At 31.8% G+C, this 21520-nt stretch overlaps 1 protein-coding gene across 2 annotated transcripts in view; it reads right to left on the bottom strand.

The window, feature by feature from the left end:
• The window catches only part of KLHL1 (kelch-like family member 1), a 347076-nt gene that overhangs the window by 42738 nt on the left and 282818 nt on the right, over positions 1-21520 (bottom strand). For both annotated transcript variants that reach the window (XM_012650443.1, XM_012650442.1), the window contains one exon: positions 6489-6651. In XM_012650443.1, the coding sequence (XP_012505897.1) occupies positions 6489-6651 (163 nt within the window). The remainder of the gene's footprint in view (positions 1-6488; positions 6652-21520) is intronic.

Below are 21520 nucleotides of genomic sequence, written 5' to 3'. Positions count from 1 at the left end.
TTATAACAAAATAAACATATTTTAGGATATTTCAAAGTAAAGTCGTAATGAAGAATCACAAAGCTATATTGCAGGATAATTATCAAAAAATATAGAAAAGATAAGCAATGTGTTAAAACTTTAATGTGTATGTGTGTGTTTTCGTTATAGAATAATGTGACAAATGAATAAGAGAGAGGGGGCAAGGATATTTCTCATCCATTTTTAGCAAATTTGCTGTCTCAATGTTATATACACATTTTCAAAATAATACAGGGAATGAATTTATTAGTATCAATGTAAGAGATAAGAAAAAAGTCACTAAATAAGCTGATGGATTGTTACATATAATTACAAGAAAAGTAAACAAGCAAAATATATGATTTCCTCTATTAGAATTGCAAAAATTAACATCCAAGAGAACATCCATTCTATTATTGTTAGTTTTACTACCTATGAAGAGATATACACATGAAATAGTTTTCTTTTAACATTTAATATAGAAAGCTATGAAGTTTTGCTATTAATTTCTAAATTAAGTGATATTTTATAGAAACATATTGTAATGTTTAAAAAATAAATTATTTTTCAAGAGAAAAGATACAAGCAGAAGATATTAATAATATATATTCTCTGATTAAAATGACAATAATAACACAAATGAAGCTATGTTTTCTATGACAGACATTACAAGGTACAACAGAATAAAAAATGTATTAAAAAGGGAATGAGAAGTGGAATGTAACTATTTTACATAGAAACAATTCCAAGAAATTTCTTTTAGATAACTTACAGATGAGATAAGACTGAAAGTTGGTAATAAGAATAGTTTAATTCCGCCTTCCGACAAATGCCAGTGTCCCTCAGAAGTTAATGGAATGACACCCCTAACCATTTTTTGTGTAGCACCCATCACCAGGGGCTATATGTAATTTTAACTTCTTTTTACTCCTGCACATCAGATTTCCAAGGCAGCAATGACTGTAGGATTCTGGGTCTTTTTCAACAACTGAAGCCAAAAGAAATCAAGCATGAATGTTTACAGATAGTATTTAATATGGAAAGTGGTACTAGTGGAAAGTTCTATAGAGAAAACTTTGCTGCTGAAAAGGAGCTTTACTAAACACAAAAAAGAAAGTAAATTGACAGGTAGCTATTTGCTTTGGGATTTCATGATTCTGGTTCACCTTTCTTTTCTCATCTAATTAATAGATTTTGAAAACAATAATAGATATTGACATTAATTATACTTTTAGCAAAACATTTGAGAGTAGAATTTTGAAAGCAACTAAACATACTGTGAAAGAAATTAAGGGATTTAAATACTCTGTGAAAGGGCAAATCACAGTTAGCACATAGGAAAACAAAACAGAGTACAATAAAGCATGAATAAGTCTTTGTATAACATAAATACATCTTATTTTCCAAGCAAAGAAAATGTACACTTTAAAACTTACGTTTTATGTGAAAAATATGAATTCATGCTCTTCAAAAATTTAAGAAAATATACATTTGGTAATATAAGAGATTTTTAAGATGAGATGATAACACACCCAATTGAAATGAGATTTTTTTTAATGGAAAGAGAGGAGTCAAATAAAGATACCATGTAAGGAAAATTGATATGCAAAAATTTTAAGTCTGCATTGGAAATAATAGAGATCATAGACAAACTGGATTTGATTGAATCTACAATGTAGAAAAAAATTCCTGGGTTAAGAGAAAAAGAAATAAAATATTTTGGAAAAAAAGACATTTATGGAAAAAAATCAGTACTTAAACACATATGGAATCATTAACATAAGTACGTACTGAAATATACATCCCAATCAAAAGGGAACAATTAAACAAGTCTCAGTAGATAAAAACTTTCCAAAGCAGAAGAAAGACATAGTTGAGATTGCTAAAATGAATCTTCAAGTACTAACTTAAAATAGGAAAAAGTAGCCATCAGATTGTACCCTGGTAAACATTTTGAATTTGAGAAGGATATGCCGGTTTTTGAAGCTCTGGAAATCATTTTTCTGCTTTGCTACCTGGTTCCTTGTTAGGATCTGACATTACAAAGAGGCAGAGACTGAAAAACTAGAGGAAAAGGAAGAGTCTTGCTCCTTTTTGTTTTCTGTTCCTGTGAGTGTCACCATTCTTTTCTCACTGCAGCAGTAACAGTTATTCTGTAGTATCAGACACATAGATTTTACAGTTTTTCCAAAACTTGCAGCCAGTTTCATTAAGACCACTCAGAACCATCAGCATCAGCAGATTGGCACCTTCTTCTCAGACTTCTGGGTCTCAGGCCAAGGGGACTCTCTTTTGTGCTAAGACAGCAGCTCCAGCTAAGCAGTGGCCCAAATCACAGATGTCTGAGTTTCAGCTGCACTGCACCTTTTCTCCAAGCTTGTAAATCTTAAAAATTTCAACCTTTTCTTTCAGTGATCTGACCCCAGGGGTGGTAGCTATTTCCTTAAGTTCATATATTTATAATAAAATGTTCTCTTATTGAAGTTTTGGTTAACTGGTAAATTTTAATACCTATTTAACAAAACTTTATATTAAATTAACTTTGTTTAGAATAACTGATAAATGATTTATATAAAAAATGAAAAAAAAATCACTGAGAATACACATTTCCTCTTCCCCTCTCAGGAAAAGAAGGTAAAATATAAGAAATAATATCTACTGAATTTTAAAGATACAAAGTGGAGACATTGAACTACTAAAGCTAATTTTCAAACAATGCAAAAAGACATAGGAAAGTCCCTTTTAGACATAAAATCTAATAAATTATATAATCAACACATCCTTCCTGGAAACTAATAATAATAGTAAAATGAGATGCATTCTTCTAGAAAGGATTACTTTTCAGAATATATGAACAACTCCACAAAACAAAATGAAAAAGGGCACAGGTGAATAGAAACAGGGAAAAGACTTGAAAATACATTTCCAAAAGAAGATACACAAATGGCTAATATATATACAAAAGTTGATCAATCTCATCAGTTATTAGAGTGATCAAAATAAATAAAAGACTGATGTTACCAAGTCAGTAGGGTGTGGTGCATTTGGAATTCAAATAAACTGTTAATGTGTAGATAAAGTAGGAAAACCACTTTGAAAAAATTTTGAGCAATAACTACTAAAGCTGAACAAAAGAATGGTGCTATAAAGCCTAGCAATTTCAGTTCTAGGTACACATCCAGCTAAAATGTGTACATATGTTCATCAAAAGACATAAACAAGGATGTTCATAGCAGTATTGTTCTTAATAGTCAAGAAGAGAAAAATACCAAAATGTCCAACTAGATTCATTAGTTGAGCATAGGAGAATGAATAAATAAAATTTTGGTATGTTAATAAAGAAATCTAAACCACAAAGTTAGTTATTAATACTATCTTTTGTCAAATTCTGAATTTTAAGACATAATAAATAGAAATAAGTCAAGCAGAAATTAATAAATAAGAAAACAAGAGGAAACATCACCTCTCTATATACTCAATTGATTAAAAATAAAAACAAAATAATATAATGACACTGACAAAAGCTAAAACAATAAAGTTAACACAGAAAAATAACAAATTAGGAGGATAATAACAATATAAAAAGATGATATAACAACATTAAATAATTAGCAGTAGTCATAAAATTAGAAGCAATGTATGATGGCTGTCTGCTAAATTTTAAAATTTCAGTGAAACAGAAATTTTAAAGGGAATAAGTATAATAATGTACATGAACTTTGTATTTTCATTTCTTTTTATAAACTTTTCATGTTTATAGACAATTATAAAAGATAAATTGTAGAAAGCTTTTCCATTTGCATTATGATGTTATTATACTAAATAAGCCTAATATCATAATGGAAAATGTTGTAAATAGTTTATAGACCAATGTAGGTGCAAAATTATAGCTAGAATATAAAATGCAAGAAAATATTAGAGGAATAATGCAACATAAGCAAGTAAGTTTTATTTAGCTATGTAATATGATTTAAAGTTAGAGTATTTATGTAAATAACCGAATAAATAAATAGAATAAGAAAAAATCATCAGTTTGACGGATTTTAACAAAGAATTTAATAGAACATAAGACTAATGCTGATTTTTAAAAATAAAATCTTTACTAAGGAAACAGACAATAGGATAGTGCCCTTAACGTTATACAATATATGTATCTCAAATAACAACTGTCACTCTAGAAATATAAAGCATCGTAAAGGTTTTTCAATTAGTATAGACAAGAACAGCTAATAACATTACTATTCAGGTCATTATGTTTTAAATAAAAACAACACAATACAAAGGAAATAAATGTAAATACTAAGAAGGCAGAGAAAAAGTTTCATTACCAGTTTACTGTATTTTTATCTTTCTAGAAAACCTATTATTATAAATTGAAAAACAAATAGAAGATATGCATTTAGTAAAATAGTTATTATAAATATATACATAAATTATCATCTTTAATTCTGTAATTATTAATATAAAAATATATATGAGCAAACATATAATGTATAAAATATTCAAATATATAAATAAATGTGAATAACCTCAGGAAAAAATAATAATCTATGCCAAAATTAAACCCACTAAAATACATACAGGTTAATTTTGAAAGATAAAAATATGGCTATCTTCTCAGAAAAAAATTTTCAAATTTAGAGATCTCACATTTTTCTAAAATTAATCTGTAAATATTTACTTATAGGCAATATCCTAAAGGGATATTTAGGGAGTGGCTTTTTAAAATATGAAAAATTTATACCAAAGTTTAAATGGAAGAACATAGAATAATTAGCCAAAAGAAAATCTGAAAAACAATAATTATATGATATATGCCTTACCTTTGAATTAAACAGAATATATAATATGAATATACATTCATTATGGGTATGTGTGCATGCATTTATGCGTACATGCATTTATGCGTACGCATATACAACGTGTTGATTCGGTTTTTATTCCTAAAATGATATATATGACCCTAAGAATATAGTTTAAGCCTAAAGTAAACTTGAAAGAAGCCTGAAAAAGCGTAAGCCTTAAGAAACCATATACAAAAATATAGATTGTTTTAAATAATAAACATGAAATTTGTGTGTCAAAAATGCATACAATTAAGAGAAAGAAGAAGTCAGCAAGTTGGCAGAATAGGACTTGCTAGTGCTTGTTACCCTCAACAGAAGCCTCAATTTGAACAACTATCCATGCATGAAAATATCTTCACAAGATCTAAGGAACCCAGGTGACAGATTACAGCACCTGTGTATAGCACAGAAATCAGAAAAGATACATTGAAGAGGGTAGGGAGGACGGATTAACAATATCTAAGTCACCGCCTCCAACCCCAGGCAGCACAGCATGGAGAGAGATTACCCTTTGGCTTAGGGGAAGGAGAGGGAAGTCTGCATCCTGGACTTCGCTTAGGACCCAAACCCAGTGATTGTCCCAGTAAAACCCAGCATCAGACAGGACCCCACTGCCCCAAACTCCAGGCCAATACCTACAGACTGAGGCTAAGAACTGCCTTGGCAGTAGGCTGGATCCCTAAACTCTAGTCCTGCCACACTTCTGGGCCTACCTCGGTGGCACCCAGCTTTGAACAGGACCCAGCTCCTGGCCAGCCTCAGCAGCCCTGTGTTTCAAGCCAGCCCCAATGCCAGGCCAGTCTCCCCAGACTCAGTCTCCAAACCTGCCCTAGGATCAGGTGAGCCCCAGCAACTGTGGGCTACAAACTAGCCTCAGTTCCGGGCTGGCTCCACAATTCCAGGCTTTGGGCTGGCTCCAGCACCAACCAGGTCTGGCCCTGCAGCCCTAGTCATTGGAGTGGTGCCTGCTGACCCAGCCTTCAGGCCAGCACCTTTGGATAAAGGCTTCATATCTGCCCTCCTAGACTTACGCTCCAGGCTCACCCCTCAGAACTAATCAACAGGTTCCAGTGGATCCAGGCCAGGGGATACAGGGCAATGTCTGGAGATATTTTTGTTAGTCACACTGAGGTGGGCCTGTGGTGGGTACAGCTGACATCTAGTGAGTAGAAGCCAAAGATGTTGCTAAACACTCTACAATGCACAGGACAGAACACTCCCACCAACAAAGATTTATCTGGCCCAAAATATTATCTGATTTAGGGTGATAGGAATGGAGAAGCTTGAAAAATAGATGGATGGACGTATAATAACGCAAAGAAATATTTATCAAACGCCAACATCTTAGTAGTCTTTTGAAGGTTACTCAATTACTTTATCAGAAAGAATATAAATATTATCATGAAATATATCTGATGCTTCTTTAATAAGCAATTAATGTGAAGAAAGTTTGGTTTCTGTTTTACATGGAGAGAATACCAGTCTCTATTTGTCAATTATCCGTGAAGACTGAATTTAAAAACATCAACGACCTAAAATATATCAAAAGGCTTTTATAAAACCAGCTTACTAAAAGTGATTTTAAAAAGCATATTCACTCCATAACTTCTTTCAGATTAGAAAAAAGAAATATTTACTTACTTGCCATTCAGTGCTGCTACACCAACTGTGCTCCGAGCAATGGACATGCTGGCTACAAAGGTCCACTGCTGACTCTGCGGATCCCACCTCTCCACTGTGTTCAGGTAGCTCCAGCCGTCATGGCCCCCCACGGCATAGATGGGGCCTTCAAGTACTGTTACACCTAAAACATTGGAGAAATGAATATCGGGCCTATAGCTAACAATATCAGATTGTACACTTAAAATTCTAAGAGAGTAGATCTCATGTTACATGTTCTTACCACAATAAAATTTAAATTTAAATTTAAAAATTGAATGGATTTATTTCACAGTGAGATTTTTGAAGTGAAATTTTTTTTTTTATTCGAATTCCAGAATATTTTTGTTTTGTTTTTTTTTTTTTTTTTTTTTATTTCAGCAAATTATGGGTGTACATATGTTTAGGTTACGTGTGTTGCCCTTGGTTCCCCCCTCCCACCGAAGTCCGTGTTTCAAATATGTCCATCCTTCGGGTAGTGCACATTGCCCTCCTTGTGTATACAAATACCCCTCCCCTCCTCCCTCTTCCCCCCTCCACCCACCACCCCTCCCCCTTCCCCAACATCCAATAGATGTTGTTCTGATATGTGCATTTATGTGTTGATTAGTTAATACCAATTTGATGGTGAGTACAAATGGGTCCCATTCTGCTGCTCTTGTGGTGCTCCACTTTGGATAATGGGCTTAAGTTTAATCCAGGAAAGTGTAAGAGGTACTAGATCACTGTCATTTCTTATGATTGAGTAATATTCCATTGTGAACATATACCAAATTTTGATAATCCACTCATGGATTGACGGGCACTTGGGTTGTTTCCACATTCTTGCAATAGTGAATTGTGCTGCCATAAACATTCGGGTGCAGATGTCCTTATCGTAGAATGTTTTGTGCTCTTTTGGGTAGATGCCTAATAGTGCTATTGCTGGATCGAATGGTATTTCTATTTTTAGCTCTCTGAGGTATCTCCAAATTCTTTTCCACAGAGGCTGCACTAACTTACAGTCCCACCAGCAGTGTAGAAGTGTTCCTGTCTCTCCACATCCTCGCCAACATTTGTTGTTTTGTGTTTTTTTGATAGAGGCCAGTCTCACTGGGGTTAGGTGATACCTCACTATGAATTCATTAACCATAGACTCCAGTTAAGAAACAATTTCAATGAAGTAGAAACTACTATTAACTGAATCATTCCATTAAAGAGAAAACAAAATTTAGAACCAAAAATAAATATTATGATCTACATGCTTTATAAAATAAAGCAAATTTCTTAATTTAATAACATATGAAGAAGCAAACACTAAACATCAAGGGTGATAAGTTTTCTGCCTCTACTTTTGAAGAGTATTTCTATATTACAGTTTCATTACTTTGTTAATTTAAGCGATGTTACCTTAAAGCAATGTAGTATTATCAATTTGAATTTCAGGATAGTATTCTCTATGTTTTGGCTTTCCACTAATGTTATAATAAACTTATCTAAAGCTTATAAAATATGATATCTTTCACATTATTAGCTGAAATCACTAAAGACAATATACAAAATAATTAATGATGAGTCGTCAATAGAATATATATCAAAGACGTTTTCAAAGTATTTTTTACTAATTTTTATTTCTACCAGTAAGAAGAGAGACCCTGTTGTTTCAGAATTGCTCTGCAACTTGTTACTGTGAAATTGTTGAAGTTTAGTCATTCTATGAGTGAGGAATGATATCATTTTATTACTTTTCACTAAGTTGACGACTACCAACATTAAGCATTTTTTTATGTGTTTTTTGGCCATTTGGATATCCCTTTTTGTGAGAGCCCTATTAAAAGCATCTCCATTTTTAAATGGATGTCTCTTTCTTATCAATTTGTAGTAGTTTTTGTAACCAATTTTAACTATTATGGATATGAATTCTTTGTTAACTTTTACAATTATAGATATTAATTCTTTGTTAATATTTTTATTGCAGATATTGTTGTCCACTGTGTGGCTTGCATTTTTACACTCTTAATGTTGTCTTTTGATGAAAAGAAGTTAGGTTCACTTGATTTAGTACAAAGATGTCACTGCAATGTACCAGGAAAAAGATTTTAAAAAACATAATAACTGATGCTGGTTGAATTGATATCCATATAGATCAAAATGAACAAAGACCAATACACAATGATGAATCATAAAATTAAATATGAAAATTAAAGCAATAAAGTTTCCAGAATATAATGGACAAGCATAATGTAAAATAAACAAGCATACTTAATGACTTTTTAGGATGACAAAATTTCTTAAACAAACACAGAGAATACTTGCCATAAAAATGCTACAAATATGAAAATTAATAGCCCTTTGATATTCCATATGAATTATAGAAACTCCTTGGCAATTTGTCCAATTTTTTCCACAACATCCTGATGAAATCTTGATTGGGATGGCATTAAATATATAGAAATTTGTAGGGAATTAACATCTTTGCAACATTGACTCTTTTAATCTAGAACATGATATACACCTTCATTTTATTAAGAATTTCTTTAACTTCTCCCAGTAATTTTTTTTAATTTTTAATAGAACTTTCATACATACATTACTGAAATTACCACTTAGCATTTGATTTATTTATGCCATTGCTATTGGAATTTTTTAATTATTTCATTAGTAAATAGAAAGAAAATAGATTTTTCTATATCTAAAATTATCCAGATAATTATTACCACGAGTTAACTATATATTCTTTTGGATTTTTTACATATATAACTATGTCATTTGAAAATAATGCCAGTTGTATTTCTTTTGATATAATTATTATACATTTTGTTTTTCTAGCTTGCTTTATTTCAATGTCATTATATGGATATATATATAGCACTTAAAATTCTTCTTGCCGAATTGATTCTTTTAAGTTGTGAAATATTTTTTTTTATTCAGGAATGCTTGTTGATCTAAATTTTAATGGAACAATAATAACAGTTATTAATAGAGCTACACTAAGGTTCTTTTGGTTCCAGTATGCCAACCTTTGACTTTAAATGCTCATTCAACCTATTTATACTAATGTAATAACTGCTTTTATTAGATACACTTTTCATATTTTCATTTTTCCATTCATTCTCTCCTTTTCTTTCTACAATATTGCCTTTTTTGTTCTATGTGTGGAATATTTTAGTTTTTCCTTTTCTCCATGTTTCAGGTGTTCAGAGAGTACAAATGAATCAGTTTGTCAAATAGGTAATCAGATTATCAATTAAGGCTCACATGAGTGAGAATCTCATGTGTGACTAAGATTTGCTCGTAAGGATAAAAGGAATCCTGCAGCACATGAGAAACAGGTAGATATCTGGGACTTTTCCACCTAGGCAGCAACTTCTTTTCCTTCCAGCACCTTGACCCCTGCTGTGTAGGGCTTCATGAAAGGACTCAACTCTAAATTTCTGCCTCTGTAACGCAGAGACTGAAGCAAGCCCTAGCTGTCAGGTTTGGTTTGTCTTTGTCTTTTTGAGCTTGTAATACAAATGCCTGAAGAAAGCAGAAATAAATGTTGAGTTTATCTTATCATTCTTCTGTTCCCTTTCACATCTTGCTTCTATAGTCCAGGATATCTTATTTCCTCTCTGATGCCTTCAAGAAATGTGATTTATGGTTGTAAATTTATGCATTTAATTCAACTTTTACAGTAATACATATTAAGAGGCTTGCTTACTCAGCAGATACTCCTTCAAGATCAAAAGTTAAATTTGTGTGAATTACCTTTTAACTTCAGCTTTAATGTAAACATTTAATAATATAATAAAGTATATCAATCTGTCATTAATGTTTCATTTTTTTGTTTGTATGGGTGTAAAATTTTACTCTAGTGCTACCATTTACATAAGCAGGTGTCTATGTCTCTCCATATTGCAACTTCCTTACCACTGAAGTGGGGGATAACTAGGGTAATGATCTCATGGTGTTATGCTGAAGATTATATGAATTAAGGTATGTGAAACATTTAGGACAGAATCTGATACATTGCTGTCACTCAATTTTTGTAAGCCATTATAATTGCTATTGTTACCTCATACTCAAGCCTCAGGGAGGATATAAAAAGAAAATTCATAAAAGAGAACATGTAAAAGTCCTATAAGCATATGAAAATGGCCAATATAACTATCATTTGGAATTATTGGGACATTCAAATAAAATGTGTTTGGGAGTAAATTTTAGATAACCAAAAAGTTTTAAATATGACAATATCAAATGTTGCTGAGAACACTGGGAATTGAGAATTCTTATGTATTGCTAATGGAATTGTAATTTACGAACACATCTTTGGAAATATATATTTAACGATGCCTAGTGCAAATACTGTAATATAACTTTTACAAAAATTTGAAATATTTTATAATTAAAAATATAATTATTATAGAAAGCAAAATACCATAATTGAAGTACAAGGGCTAGCAAATATTTGATACAATAAGTCAAGAAACATTTAGATAAGCTATTCATCTTTCAACATAGGTATCTATTCATTTACTCTAAAAAAATTTGGAAGTTTGTCATCTCTTTACTAGAGATAGAGTAGAGCCTACATCCTAGTGGAGAATACAGACAATAAACACATAAAAATACTGAAAGATTTACATATTACTATTCTTTAATAGGCCAAGGTATTGCCAACGAGACTACTAGGGCTTGGGGCAGGGCAAAATGCATAAGAATGCTGTAATTAAAAGCGCTGGCTTTTGAGTGTAATCACCTGGGCTCAAATCCTAATCCATTGCTACCAGCTGTGTGACATTGGGAAAACATTTGAATTTCCTGTGTGTCAGTATCCTCATCCTTAAAGGGTACATATACATAACTCATACATAATTTTATTTCTGTGAAGATTAAATATAAAATGCATATAACAGTGCTTAGCAAATGATAAACTTATAATAAATTTTAGTTGTTATATAAATCAAATGATCAGGATGGTCTTTCTTAGAGGTCATCATTAAAGCAAAGACATTAAGAATTGCAAGCCAAATGACAGAGTAAGAGAAAGATATGTCATCACCTTCAAAACTTAAATTCCTCTCCCAAACACCTGTAATTATAATTAAACACTGAGCAAGTAATATATTCCCAAGATTGTTTCTTTTAATAATCTATGTTTTGAAAGTATCCATGTTTTTCTGGAAAATATTCATACTTTATGCTTCCACATTATAGCTAAATATGTCTTGTAGATTGCCACAGAATTTTCAAATTCTAGCTACCTTATAACATGATTTTCACATTTCTTGCAGCTTTGATGATATTCTTGTAGGAGGATCTCATTAAGTGTAGTGAATAATTGGACCAGAATAATTTTAAAATCAGAATGATACATTCAACTACTTCCTATGTTTACTAAAAATATCTTCACAGATGCAGCAAGGTTAAGAGTGTAAAAATATCTTTCTGTGCTTTGTTCAGTATCAACATTAACTCTGTATTGAAAAAATAATAATTTAATGGAAAGAAGAGAAATATTTAAAGTCATTTTTAATATGACTCAAGATTAATAATTCTATGATTATTTCTGATATTTTTTAAAAATGTCTTTTAGATGTTTTATGTTGCCAAAATGTACTTTTCCCAATACATATAATTATTTTTACTTTTCAAACTCTAGGTCCTTGCACATATTCCCCTTGAGAAGTCTTCAGTAAAATATTTACCAGAATTTTTCTGTATGGGTTTTTATTCAAGATAGTTTATTGAAAGAAGCAAACCATTCCTAATATTCAAGTAAATGGGACAAGTTAAAATCGAGCCGTGTTATTGGGGTTACAGAACACATATATATGCAATGAAGATTAAAGCATTTCAAAATGGAGAGTGATCAGTGGGGGACAGTCTGTCTATACAGGTCACTCCCCAAAATATTTTTACTTAATAGTAACATTTAGAGCAGAACACAAATATATGCAAAGAAGATTAAAGCATTTCAAAATGGAGAGTGATCAGTGGGGGACGGTCTGTCTATACAGGTCACTCCCCAAAATATTTTTACTTAATAGTAACATTTAGAGCCTCCATAATTTAACTCAAAGTATTTATTTTACTATTTCTATATCAATTCAACCAGTGATTTAATTCGTTCTCCTGAAAAATGAATTATTACTTTTCTCTACCCTTGTTATTACTATCCATTCAGAATATTGTTAAATTTCTTCTAAGCTTTAAATTGTTTCAATTTAAAAGAACACATGTTTTAATTATGCAAAATATCGATGAGAAAGTAAAACTAATTTTTAGTGTTGCTTTACTCTATGCATGTTAGCCATTAATTATATCTTAATGTGAAAAGCAAGAGCCTATAAAATATGACATTCCCTTTTGTTCAGGTAGAGCATATTTATTTTTAAATTAATGCATTTAAACTTTCTTTGATTTAATAATAGGGTTAAATAAATTACTATACTGTTACTAATCATCACCAAATTGAAAGTCACAAAATATGTTTAAATTACCATTGGCCTCATTTGTATATATATATATATATATATATATAAACCTTCTAGGTATAACTTATTTTAAATCTTCCTTTCAAAAAAATTTTAAAAATCCTTATCAAGAATGAAGTACCAAAAATGACTTAATTCCAGTGCTATCAAATAGTTTTACTTCAGAAGCAATGAATAATTAAATAATAGTTTACAAAAGTGAGCACTTTAGAATTGTTGTGTGCAAAGAATTAAACAAAAATAACTCACATAATGAGGAAAGGAGAAAATAAGTAAAATTATACCTACTTTATATATATTACCCTATAAAATTTTCCCAATATAATGTTAAACATATATGTATATATGTGTGTGTCTATATATACACTTACATATATATAGTCTTCATGACCATTTTCTCAAAAATATTATATACACATATAGTATAAAATATTGCATATGCATATAAAATATAAAATACTCTTTATATAACTTTGTATATGTAAATACTATGTAAAATACTAATAGATTGATACATACACAATTTTAAAATTTTGATCATGGGCAGAATACAATGTAGTGTATAGGGATATTGTTCACATAATCCTACAAAATCATGTAGGCTTAAAGTATTTTTTTTGCTTGATCCACAAAAAATGGAAAAAGTGTGATTTATATTGGTGTTTTATTTTTCATTCTTTCTTGGACTAAGACTAGTGATTGTCTGTTTCAGCTGCACATTGAAACCGCCTAGGAACCTTTGAGAAAAAATACTACTGGATTATAGAGATTTTAATTTAATTGAACTGGGATGAGATCTAGACACAGAGATATTTAAAAGTCCCCTCAGGTGAATCCGATGTCCAGTTGAGATTGAGAATGACTGCCACAGTGGAACATGACAATAGTCCTAGAACCACAGCAGAATGTCTCCGAGCAAGAATCCGTCTACCTCACAAGCATTAATACTTACAAAAACAAAAGTACTCTTTCATTCGTCTCCTCTTTGTGTGTGTATGTATGTGCACATGTGTGTACTGTTTTAGGTGTAGCGAATCAAGGATGTTATAGAAGTTTAGCAGTCAGCATTCAATTTTACTACTATACAACTTCCATTTTATGTATCCATTCATCATCCATCAATCCATCCTTCCAATAGTTATGGTACACCTCTGTAAGTTCTTACACTCACAAGAGGATGGGCAGGGGAGAGAGATGAATCACTGAAGCACACAGCTGCTACCTTACTACCTGGCCATGTGATGAAAGAAATGCTTCTTGTCCAAGGTGAAAAAGTGATGACTGAGCCAAGATCTGAGGGAATATTAGGATTCATTGGGGGATAAATAGTTCTTGATAGAAGAAACATTAGTGTAAAGGTCTTGTGGTAGGAAGAAGCAGAATATGTCTGAGGAGCTGCAAGAAGGCCAATGGGACAAGGAAACTGGAGAGTGAAGGAACAAGCAGCATGATGTACAATAAGCCTCACTGGTAAAAGACAGCACCGTGTGGGGCCTTATAAACCAACATGAATTCTTTTTCTTTTTTTAATTTTTTAATCCTAAAAGCAATGTGAAGCTACTAAAGTGTTTTAAGGAGAAATATGATGTAACTGCATGTATTTTAAAAAATAATGTCATGCTGGCCATGGTGTGGAGAAATGAAAATGGTTGTGACCATGCCAGTGAGAGATGATAGTGTCTTGTCCTAATGTGGTGGAAGTTGATATAAGAAAAAAAAAAACAAAAAAACTGAAGGACTCGGGAAATATTTTCAAATGAAGAAGAGGTAGCTATGGATTTTTTTCCTTACACCTCCTTCTCCCATTCACTATCGACACCTCCTTTTTATTCAAAATTATATTTTGACTATATGACCTTGGAGATATTATTTAGCCTCTTGTGCCTCAGTTTATTACCTGAGCAATCTAAATATATGAATATCATTACTTAGAGTTAGACTATAATGTGGCCCACATGACCACTGGCATGAAAGTGTTAAGTATGGGTGTTAAACTGCCAAAGGAGAATATGTTTTATTGTATGATTAAAGCTGGAAGTCACTCACAAAAGGAGTAGAGTATATAATCCACTACATGATATAATACATACAATGCAAAAGTCATAGAAACAGAGATCAGATGAAGAGAGATAACGTTGGATCACACAAATCCAGAGAAAATCTACTTCACATAATAGTGAATAAAAGTGCAAATTTAGTCCTGAAACAGAATGACTATTTTTAAATACAGTTGATGAACATTAGTATTAAAATCTGAACTACGGAAATTCACCTACTTAGAGACTGAGAATTCTTTATAAATAATGGTATATCTCTTTAAATTCCAAATTTTGTAGAGTATAATTTTAGGGGTCAATTTTCAGTGTGTTGCCATAATCATAGTACATTAAAATGCATTGACCATTCACCAATCATACCCTATTATATCATTAAGTGTTTCCTTCCTGTTTTTTTTTTTTTTTTTTTTTTTTGGAGACAGAGTGACAAAGTCAAAGTGTTGCTTTGTCACCTCAGGTAGAGTGCAGTGGTGTCATCGTAGCTCACTGCAACCTCAAACTCCTGGGCTCAAGCCATTCTCCTGCATCAGCCTCCCCAGGAGCTGGGACTAAAAGTGGGTGCCACCGTGCCTGGCTAATTTTTTCTATTTTTAGTAGACATGGGGTCTCTCTCTTGCTGAGGCTGGTCTTAAACCCCTAAGCTCAAGTGATCCTCTCGTCTCAGCCTCACAGAGTGCTAGGATTACAGACGTGAGCCACCACACCAGGCCCAATCTTTAGATCCTTAGGATCATTTCAAGGAATATTTGGAGAGACAAGGGATTATGCTGGTAAAGAAACAAAACAAAACAAAACATAAAAGCACAAATCTTCTCCTATCTAGATGAATAAAGGAAGATATCAATGCGTAAATATGGCCATTGGGATAAAATATTACAGATGGGAGACGCATTGTGAAGGCAGTATTGCAAGGACCAGATCTAGATTTTATTATTCAATATGACAGATAAATCAAAATCCATTAATTTAGCAAATAGGAATATTTGTTGAATTGTTCCACAATAGGAATTCAGAGTTAAGACATCCTATTTGACTTTCAGCAAAGATATTATAAATACAATTGGTGTTATGTTAATTTCTAAGCAATAATCTTACTTGAACATTATTCTCTACTGCATTGTAGCGGGGCTCTGCTGACATACACAGGTTTCTATGTATGCCAGCATCAGTATCTTGAGATTCCATGCTCATTTTCCTTAAAGATACAGAAATAGTTGAAAATAAATATTCTTGAATGTTCTCTATTTGGAGATGCTCTTTAAGAAATGATAGGATGATTAGAAAATTAATGAGACTCAATAGAATTTTCAGGACAACAAACTTTTCCCAGAGTTATAGTAATTATTCTCAAAGATATATGATTGCACACAGATATTATTCAGGGTTGTAAAAAAAATATCAAATCCAAAATATATGAAATGCATATTTTTTTCCTCATTTTTTATAATTCAGCAAGGGCCCAGAACACATTCCTTTTGTATATACACATATCTGGGCTTAACCTGACACCTGCTAAATATCTGAAGTTTAAAACATTTTTTGGCAAATGAATGAATTCACAGAGTTTGTGTCATATGAAAATTTCTATTCTTGTCTATCTTCCAAATGTTAATATTTTGCATTCTCAACTGGATTGTAAATTCTTTAGGAACAGGGTCTGTGTTTTATACTATTAATATGTATTCCCCAAAGCACCTAATATAACATTGCCAGGGTATACCAATAGATTCTCATATTTCCAATTCATTCTTATATTACCACTAGAAAAAAATCATCCTAACACAAATGCCACCTTTCGGGCACCTTTCTGCTGATATCCATGTTTTATAATCTCTCTATTGTTTCACAATGGCTCTTTATAATCAGGCCTTATCCCATCATTCCAGTTTTATTTTCATTACATTTCTAAATTCTTTATTATTTGGTGTATTTTGCTATTGCCCAAATGTTCTCTACACATTAACACTCTGTACTTCAGCTCATCTGATGAAATTCTACTGTTCCTTTCAGATGTACCTCAAATGGTAATTTTTCTGTAAGGTTTACTACTCGTTTAGTAAGATTTTATTCTTGTTACATCCATGATTGTGCAATATTTTACTTATTTGAATCCTTATTATGAGATATTATAGCACGTTGAATATTTTGTAAATATTTGGTATTCAGATTATTTATGAAGTGACTACACAAGTTTCTATTTTATATTCGTTATATACTATTATTGTTTATTTTAAATATGATAGATATCAATTAATGGAGATAATATTTTGATGTAATTTTAATACTTCTCTATATTTGTATTCGCTTTGAAAGTAATTTAAAAGAACAGCACTGCAGAAATAGTTAATTCTGTAATGCATTTCATAAAATTCATTCAATAAGATTATCTTGCCTCACTCAGATGTACAGTCCAATTATTACACATTTATTATATTTCAGTAATTACTAAATTGGATACAATCGAGGAAATGACTCTGCCTTTATACGAAATGAAAAGAAGTAGGTGGGTCATAGGTTTTGGAAAGATCATAGGGTTTGAAGGCTAATTTTTTGCATTCAGCCTAATCACTTATTAGCTGTATGATTTTGTGAAAATTCCTTAACCTGTTTGATTCTCACTTTGTCAGTCTTTAAACAAAGGTTAAGAGCTCTTCTACAAGGATTATTCTAAGAAATAATTCACATTATGTTTTTAAACCTCATCATGCATGTGACAAATATTTCAGAGCTAACTTATTATTTCTTATTTTTCTACATGTTTGTTAGATATTGAGGCCTACTGTCAAATTGCTAATAGGGAGTATCAATTTTCATGGGAATTCTAGGTATGATATGAAACTATTTTAAAAATGAAATATTCCACCAATGTCAGTCTAGATATATTTATATCTAAGTTAAGCATCATTTGAAGGTTAATTTCACAGTATCCAATGAAATTAAAGGCAGATGCTTTGAAACTATTTTCACTTGAACACAGTTTCCTTTCTCTTTGCTTCCAACTCTAAGTTCTTTGTTTCTCCAAAGTAAACAGGCAATGAAATTTTCAGGCAACTAGGTTAAAGTGAGGCTGTAAGATTGTTAGGATCTCTGGAGAATTCCACTTTATGGTCTGGATAAGTTTATGGGAGACACACTAGATTCTAAAGATAAGAATCAGAAAAAACAAATAAAAAAATTTGGCATCATAAATGTTGACAACCAAAGAGACGTTAGACATGGATTTTAAGTAATCTGGATTTCCCTGGCTTTGGCTTCCCAAGAAGCCAAAGAGTGTAGAACACATGGTTTCAATCTTCTGAGGTTGAAACAGTACAGGGAATCTGCAGAACAGGGAGCCTCTGTTCAGGAATCTTAACAGGGAACTGACAATGTCACTGCTACTCCACAACAGACCCACTGGGATTGAGTCCTTTTCTACTTTCTGTCAGAATTACATCAACCAGTATACTCCAATTAACTTAACCTGAGACCACGATGAGCCTATAAAGAGCAATTCTTTCACATTAAAAAAGGAGAATGTTTATTGACATATACATATATGTATATATATGTACACACACACACATACACATATATTCTATCCAGAAATTATACATCCATGTAATGTGTTCTTGTTATATTAACAATGACTGAGTACTTTCTGGACAGACTATATATATGCATATATAAATTTTTTGCATGAGCTTCACCCCAAAATACTTGATAAAATTTGAGTTGGAACTCAGCATCCATAATTTTAAAGTTCCCAATATGATTTGAATATGCAGCCATGATTGACAGCTACTGATATAAGGGAAAAAGACACCAACTCTGTCTGCAGAGAAAAGTAGAATAATCCAAAAGCTTAACCATCTAAAGAGAATTTCTGGGGAATTGCCAAATTATTTTTTAAAAAGGGACTCTAACTGGGGTTAATTACAACCACAAAAGAAAATTTATGAAAATAAAAATAAATGTGTATGTTTATATATTTATTTATTCATGTAAATATATTATTTTCTACTAAATAATTCTGGAAACAGTGGAAAGAATGAGTGATATAGTGGAAAGAATGAATGAATAGCCTTGAAAAATCGTAAGAATGAAATAGCTTAAAGCATAAAATAAAGATACAAATAGATAGGTATCTGAAAGAAAATAGACTGAAGGAAAGATCCGGGAGATTAAATATGTGAATGAATTATAGCAGTACTGGGAGAGAAAGGGGAACATATAGATGTTATAATTAGACATACATTAGGAGAAAATTCTTAAAACTGAAGAAAAACCTAGATATGCTGGTGAAAACATTCTTGAATTCCAAGTAGGCTTTAAGAAAAAAAAAAAAAAAAACACCTCACTGGAACATATAAAATTCCTGAATTTCTAAATGTTCGATTTTATTGAAGTTGAGGAGAAAGTGGAGCGATAATGGAGTATTTTATTACGAGAAATTGGCTTGCTAGAAAACTATCTGGTTTAAAATAGTGGAGTCAAATGCTTCTGATTGGTATTAACTGATCAATAATGATGCGCACATATAGTAGTAACATTCATTGGGTGTCGGACAGTTGGGAAGGGGGATGGGTATATTCACATCTAATGGGTGCAGTGCGCACCGTCTTGGGGATGAACATGCTTGAAGCTCTGACTCAGTTGGGTCAAAGGCAATATATGTAAGCTAAACGTTTGTACCTCTGTAATACGCTGCAATTAGAAAAAAAAGGAAACAAAAAAAGAACATTTAGTGATGGATTTAAACCTCAAATTAACAAGGGTGGAGGATGAAATAAATAACATCTTGATCCAATCTGTAGAAATAAGGAAAGGACAAGAGGGAATAAATTAAGATAAGTTACAAAAAGAAAGAAAGAATTAAGTATGTTAGCCATTATACTAAATGTGAAAGGACTCATTTCTTACAATAAGACACAGAAATTTTTAGATTGAGCTCGCAATAAAAGTCACATGACATTTCTAATAAGCACATATAAAGTGATAACCATGGAAAGTAAATATGTTAGCAAAGAAATTAAAAAGCAGTGAAATGTAAACAAAAATATAGCATTAGTGTTAATATTAATGTCACACAAGGACAGAGAGAGACATTTTATAAGGCTAAATTTATATAAAATGTATAAAGAATTAATTCTTTCTTACTACACACAAAATCTCTGTTTGCACCAAAGCATATAATAGCTAAATTCATAAAGTAAAATCTATTAGAAATGAAAAGTGATAAGAATATAATTACAATCGTGAGTTGCTTAAAAACAGGAATACCTTCTGAGAAACATTTAGGTGATTTTGTCACTGTGTGAACATTGAAGTACATGTATACAAACCCGGATGGTACAGCCTATTACACATATATGCTATATGGTACAGCCTATTGCTCCTAGGCTACAAATCAGTACAGCATGTTACTCTACTGAATATTGTAGGCAATTGTAATACAATGGTAAGTATATGTGTCTCTAAATATATCTAAACATAGAAAGGGCACAGTAAAAACATGGTATAAAAGATCATATTTATGGCACATCTGTAATGGCACATCTATATAGGAAACATACCATGAATGGAGTTGAAGGACTGGAGGTTGCTCTGAGTGAGTCAGTGAGTGAGTGGTACATAAATGTGAAGGCCTAGGTTGTTACTATTCCCTGTTGCAGACTTTATAAACACTGTACACTTAGGCTATACCAAATTTATAAAAAAATGTATTTTCTATAATAAATTAATCTTAGCTTTCTGTAACTTTTATAATTTATAAACTATTTTTGAAACTTTTTGACTCTTTGGTAAGAAAACTTACCTTAAAACACATACACATAGCACAGCTGTACAAAAATATTTTCCATCTTTGTATTGTTATTCTATACAAATTTTTCTGTCTTTATTTTTTTTTTTTTACTTTTTAACCTTTTTTGTTAAAAGCTAAGACACAAGCACACGCATTATCCTAGGCCTACACAGACAGGGTCAGGATCATCAATATCACTGTCTTCTACTTCCAAATCTTGTCCCACTGGAAGGTTCTCGGGGTCAATAACATGCATGGAGCTGTCATCTCCTATGATAATATGCCTTCACCTGAAGGACCTGCCTGAGGTTGTTTTACAGTTAACTTACTTTAATAAGTAGAAAGAGTAAATTATGAAATATTGATATAAAGTATAGAAGAGTAATATATACACCAGTAACAAAGTGGTTTATTATCATTATCAAATATTATGTAATGTACATAATTGTATGTGCTATACTTTTATCCGACTGGCAGCATAGTAGGTTTGTTTACACCACCATCATCACAAAGGTGAGAGTAATGCATTGAGCTAGAATGTTATGATGATTACGAGATCTCTCAGCCACAGGAATTTTTCAGTTCCGTTATAATCGTGTATGTGGTCGGTCATCGAATGAAACATCATCATGCAGCACATGACTGTATAGTGTGAAATTTAAACATAAATTTCTGTATGTAATTCTGGAGAAATATGGTAAAAAAACTTGAAGA

This window comes from Propithecus coquereli, unplaced genomic scaffold, assembly GCF_000956105.1.
Source record: "Propithecus coquereli isolate 6110/MARCELLA unplaced genomic scaffold, Pcoq_1.0 Scaffold327, whole genome shotgun sequence".
Taxonomy (NCBI): domain Eukaryota; kingdom Metazoa; phylum Chordata; class Mammalia; order Primates; family Indriidae; genus Propithecus; species Propithecus coquereli.
The sequence above is the reverse complement of the archived record's forward strand: the minus strand, read 5'-3'. Positions and strand labels throughout refer to the sequence as shown.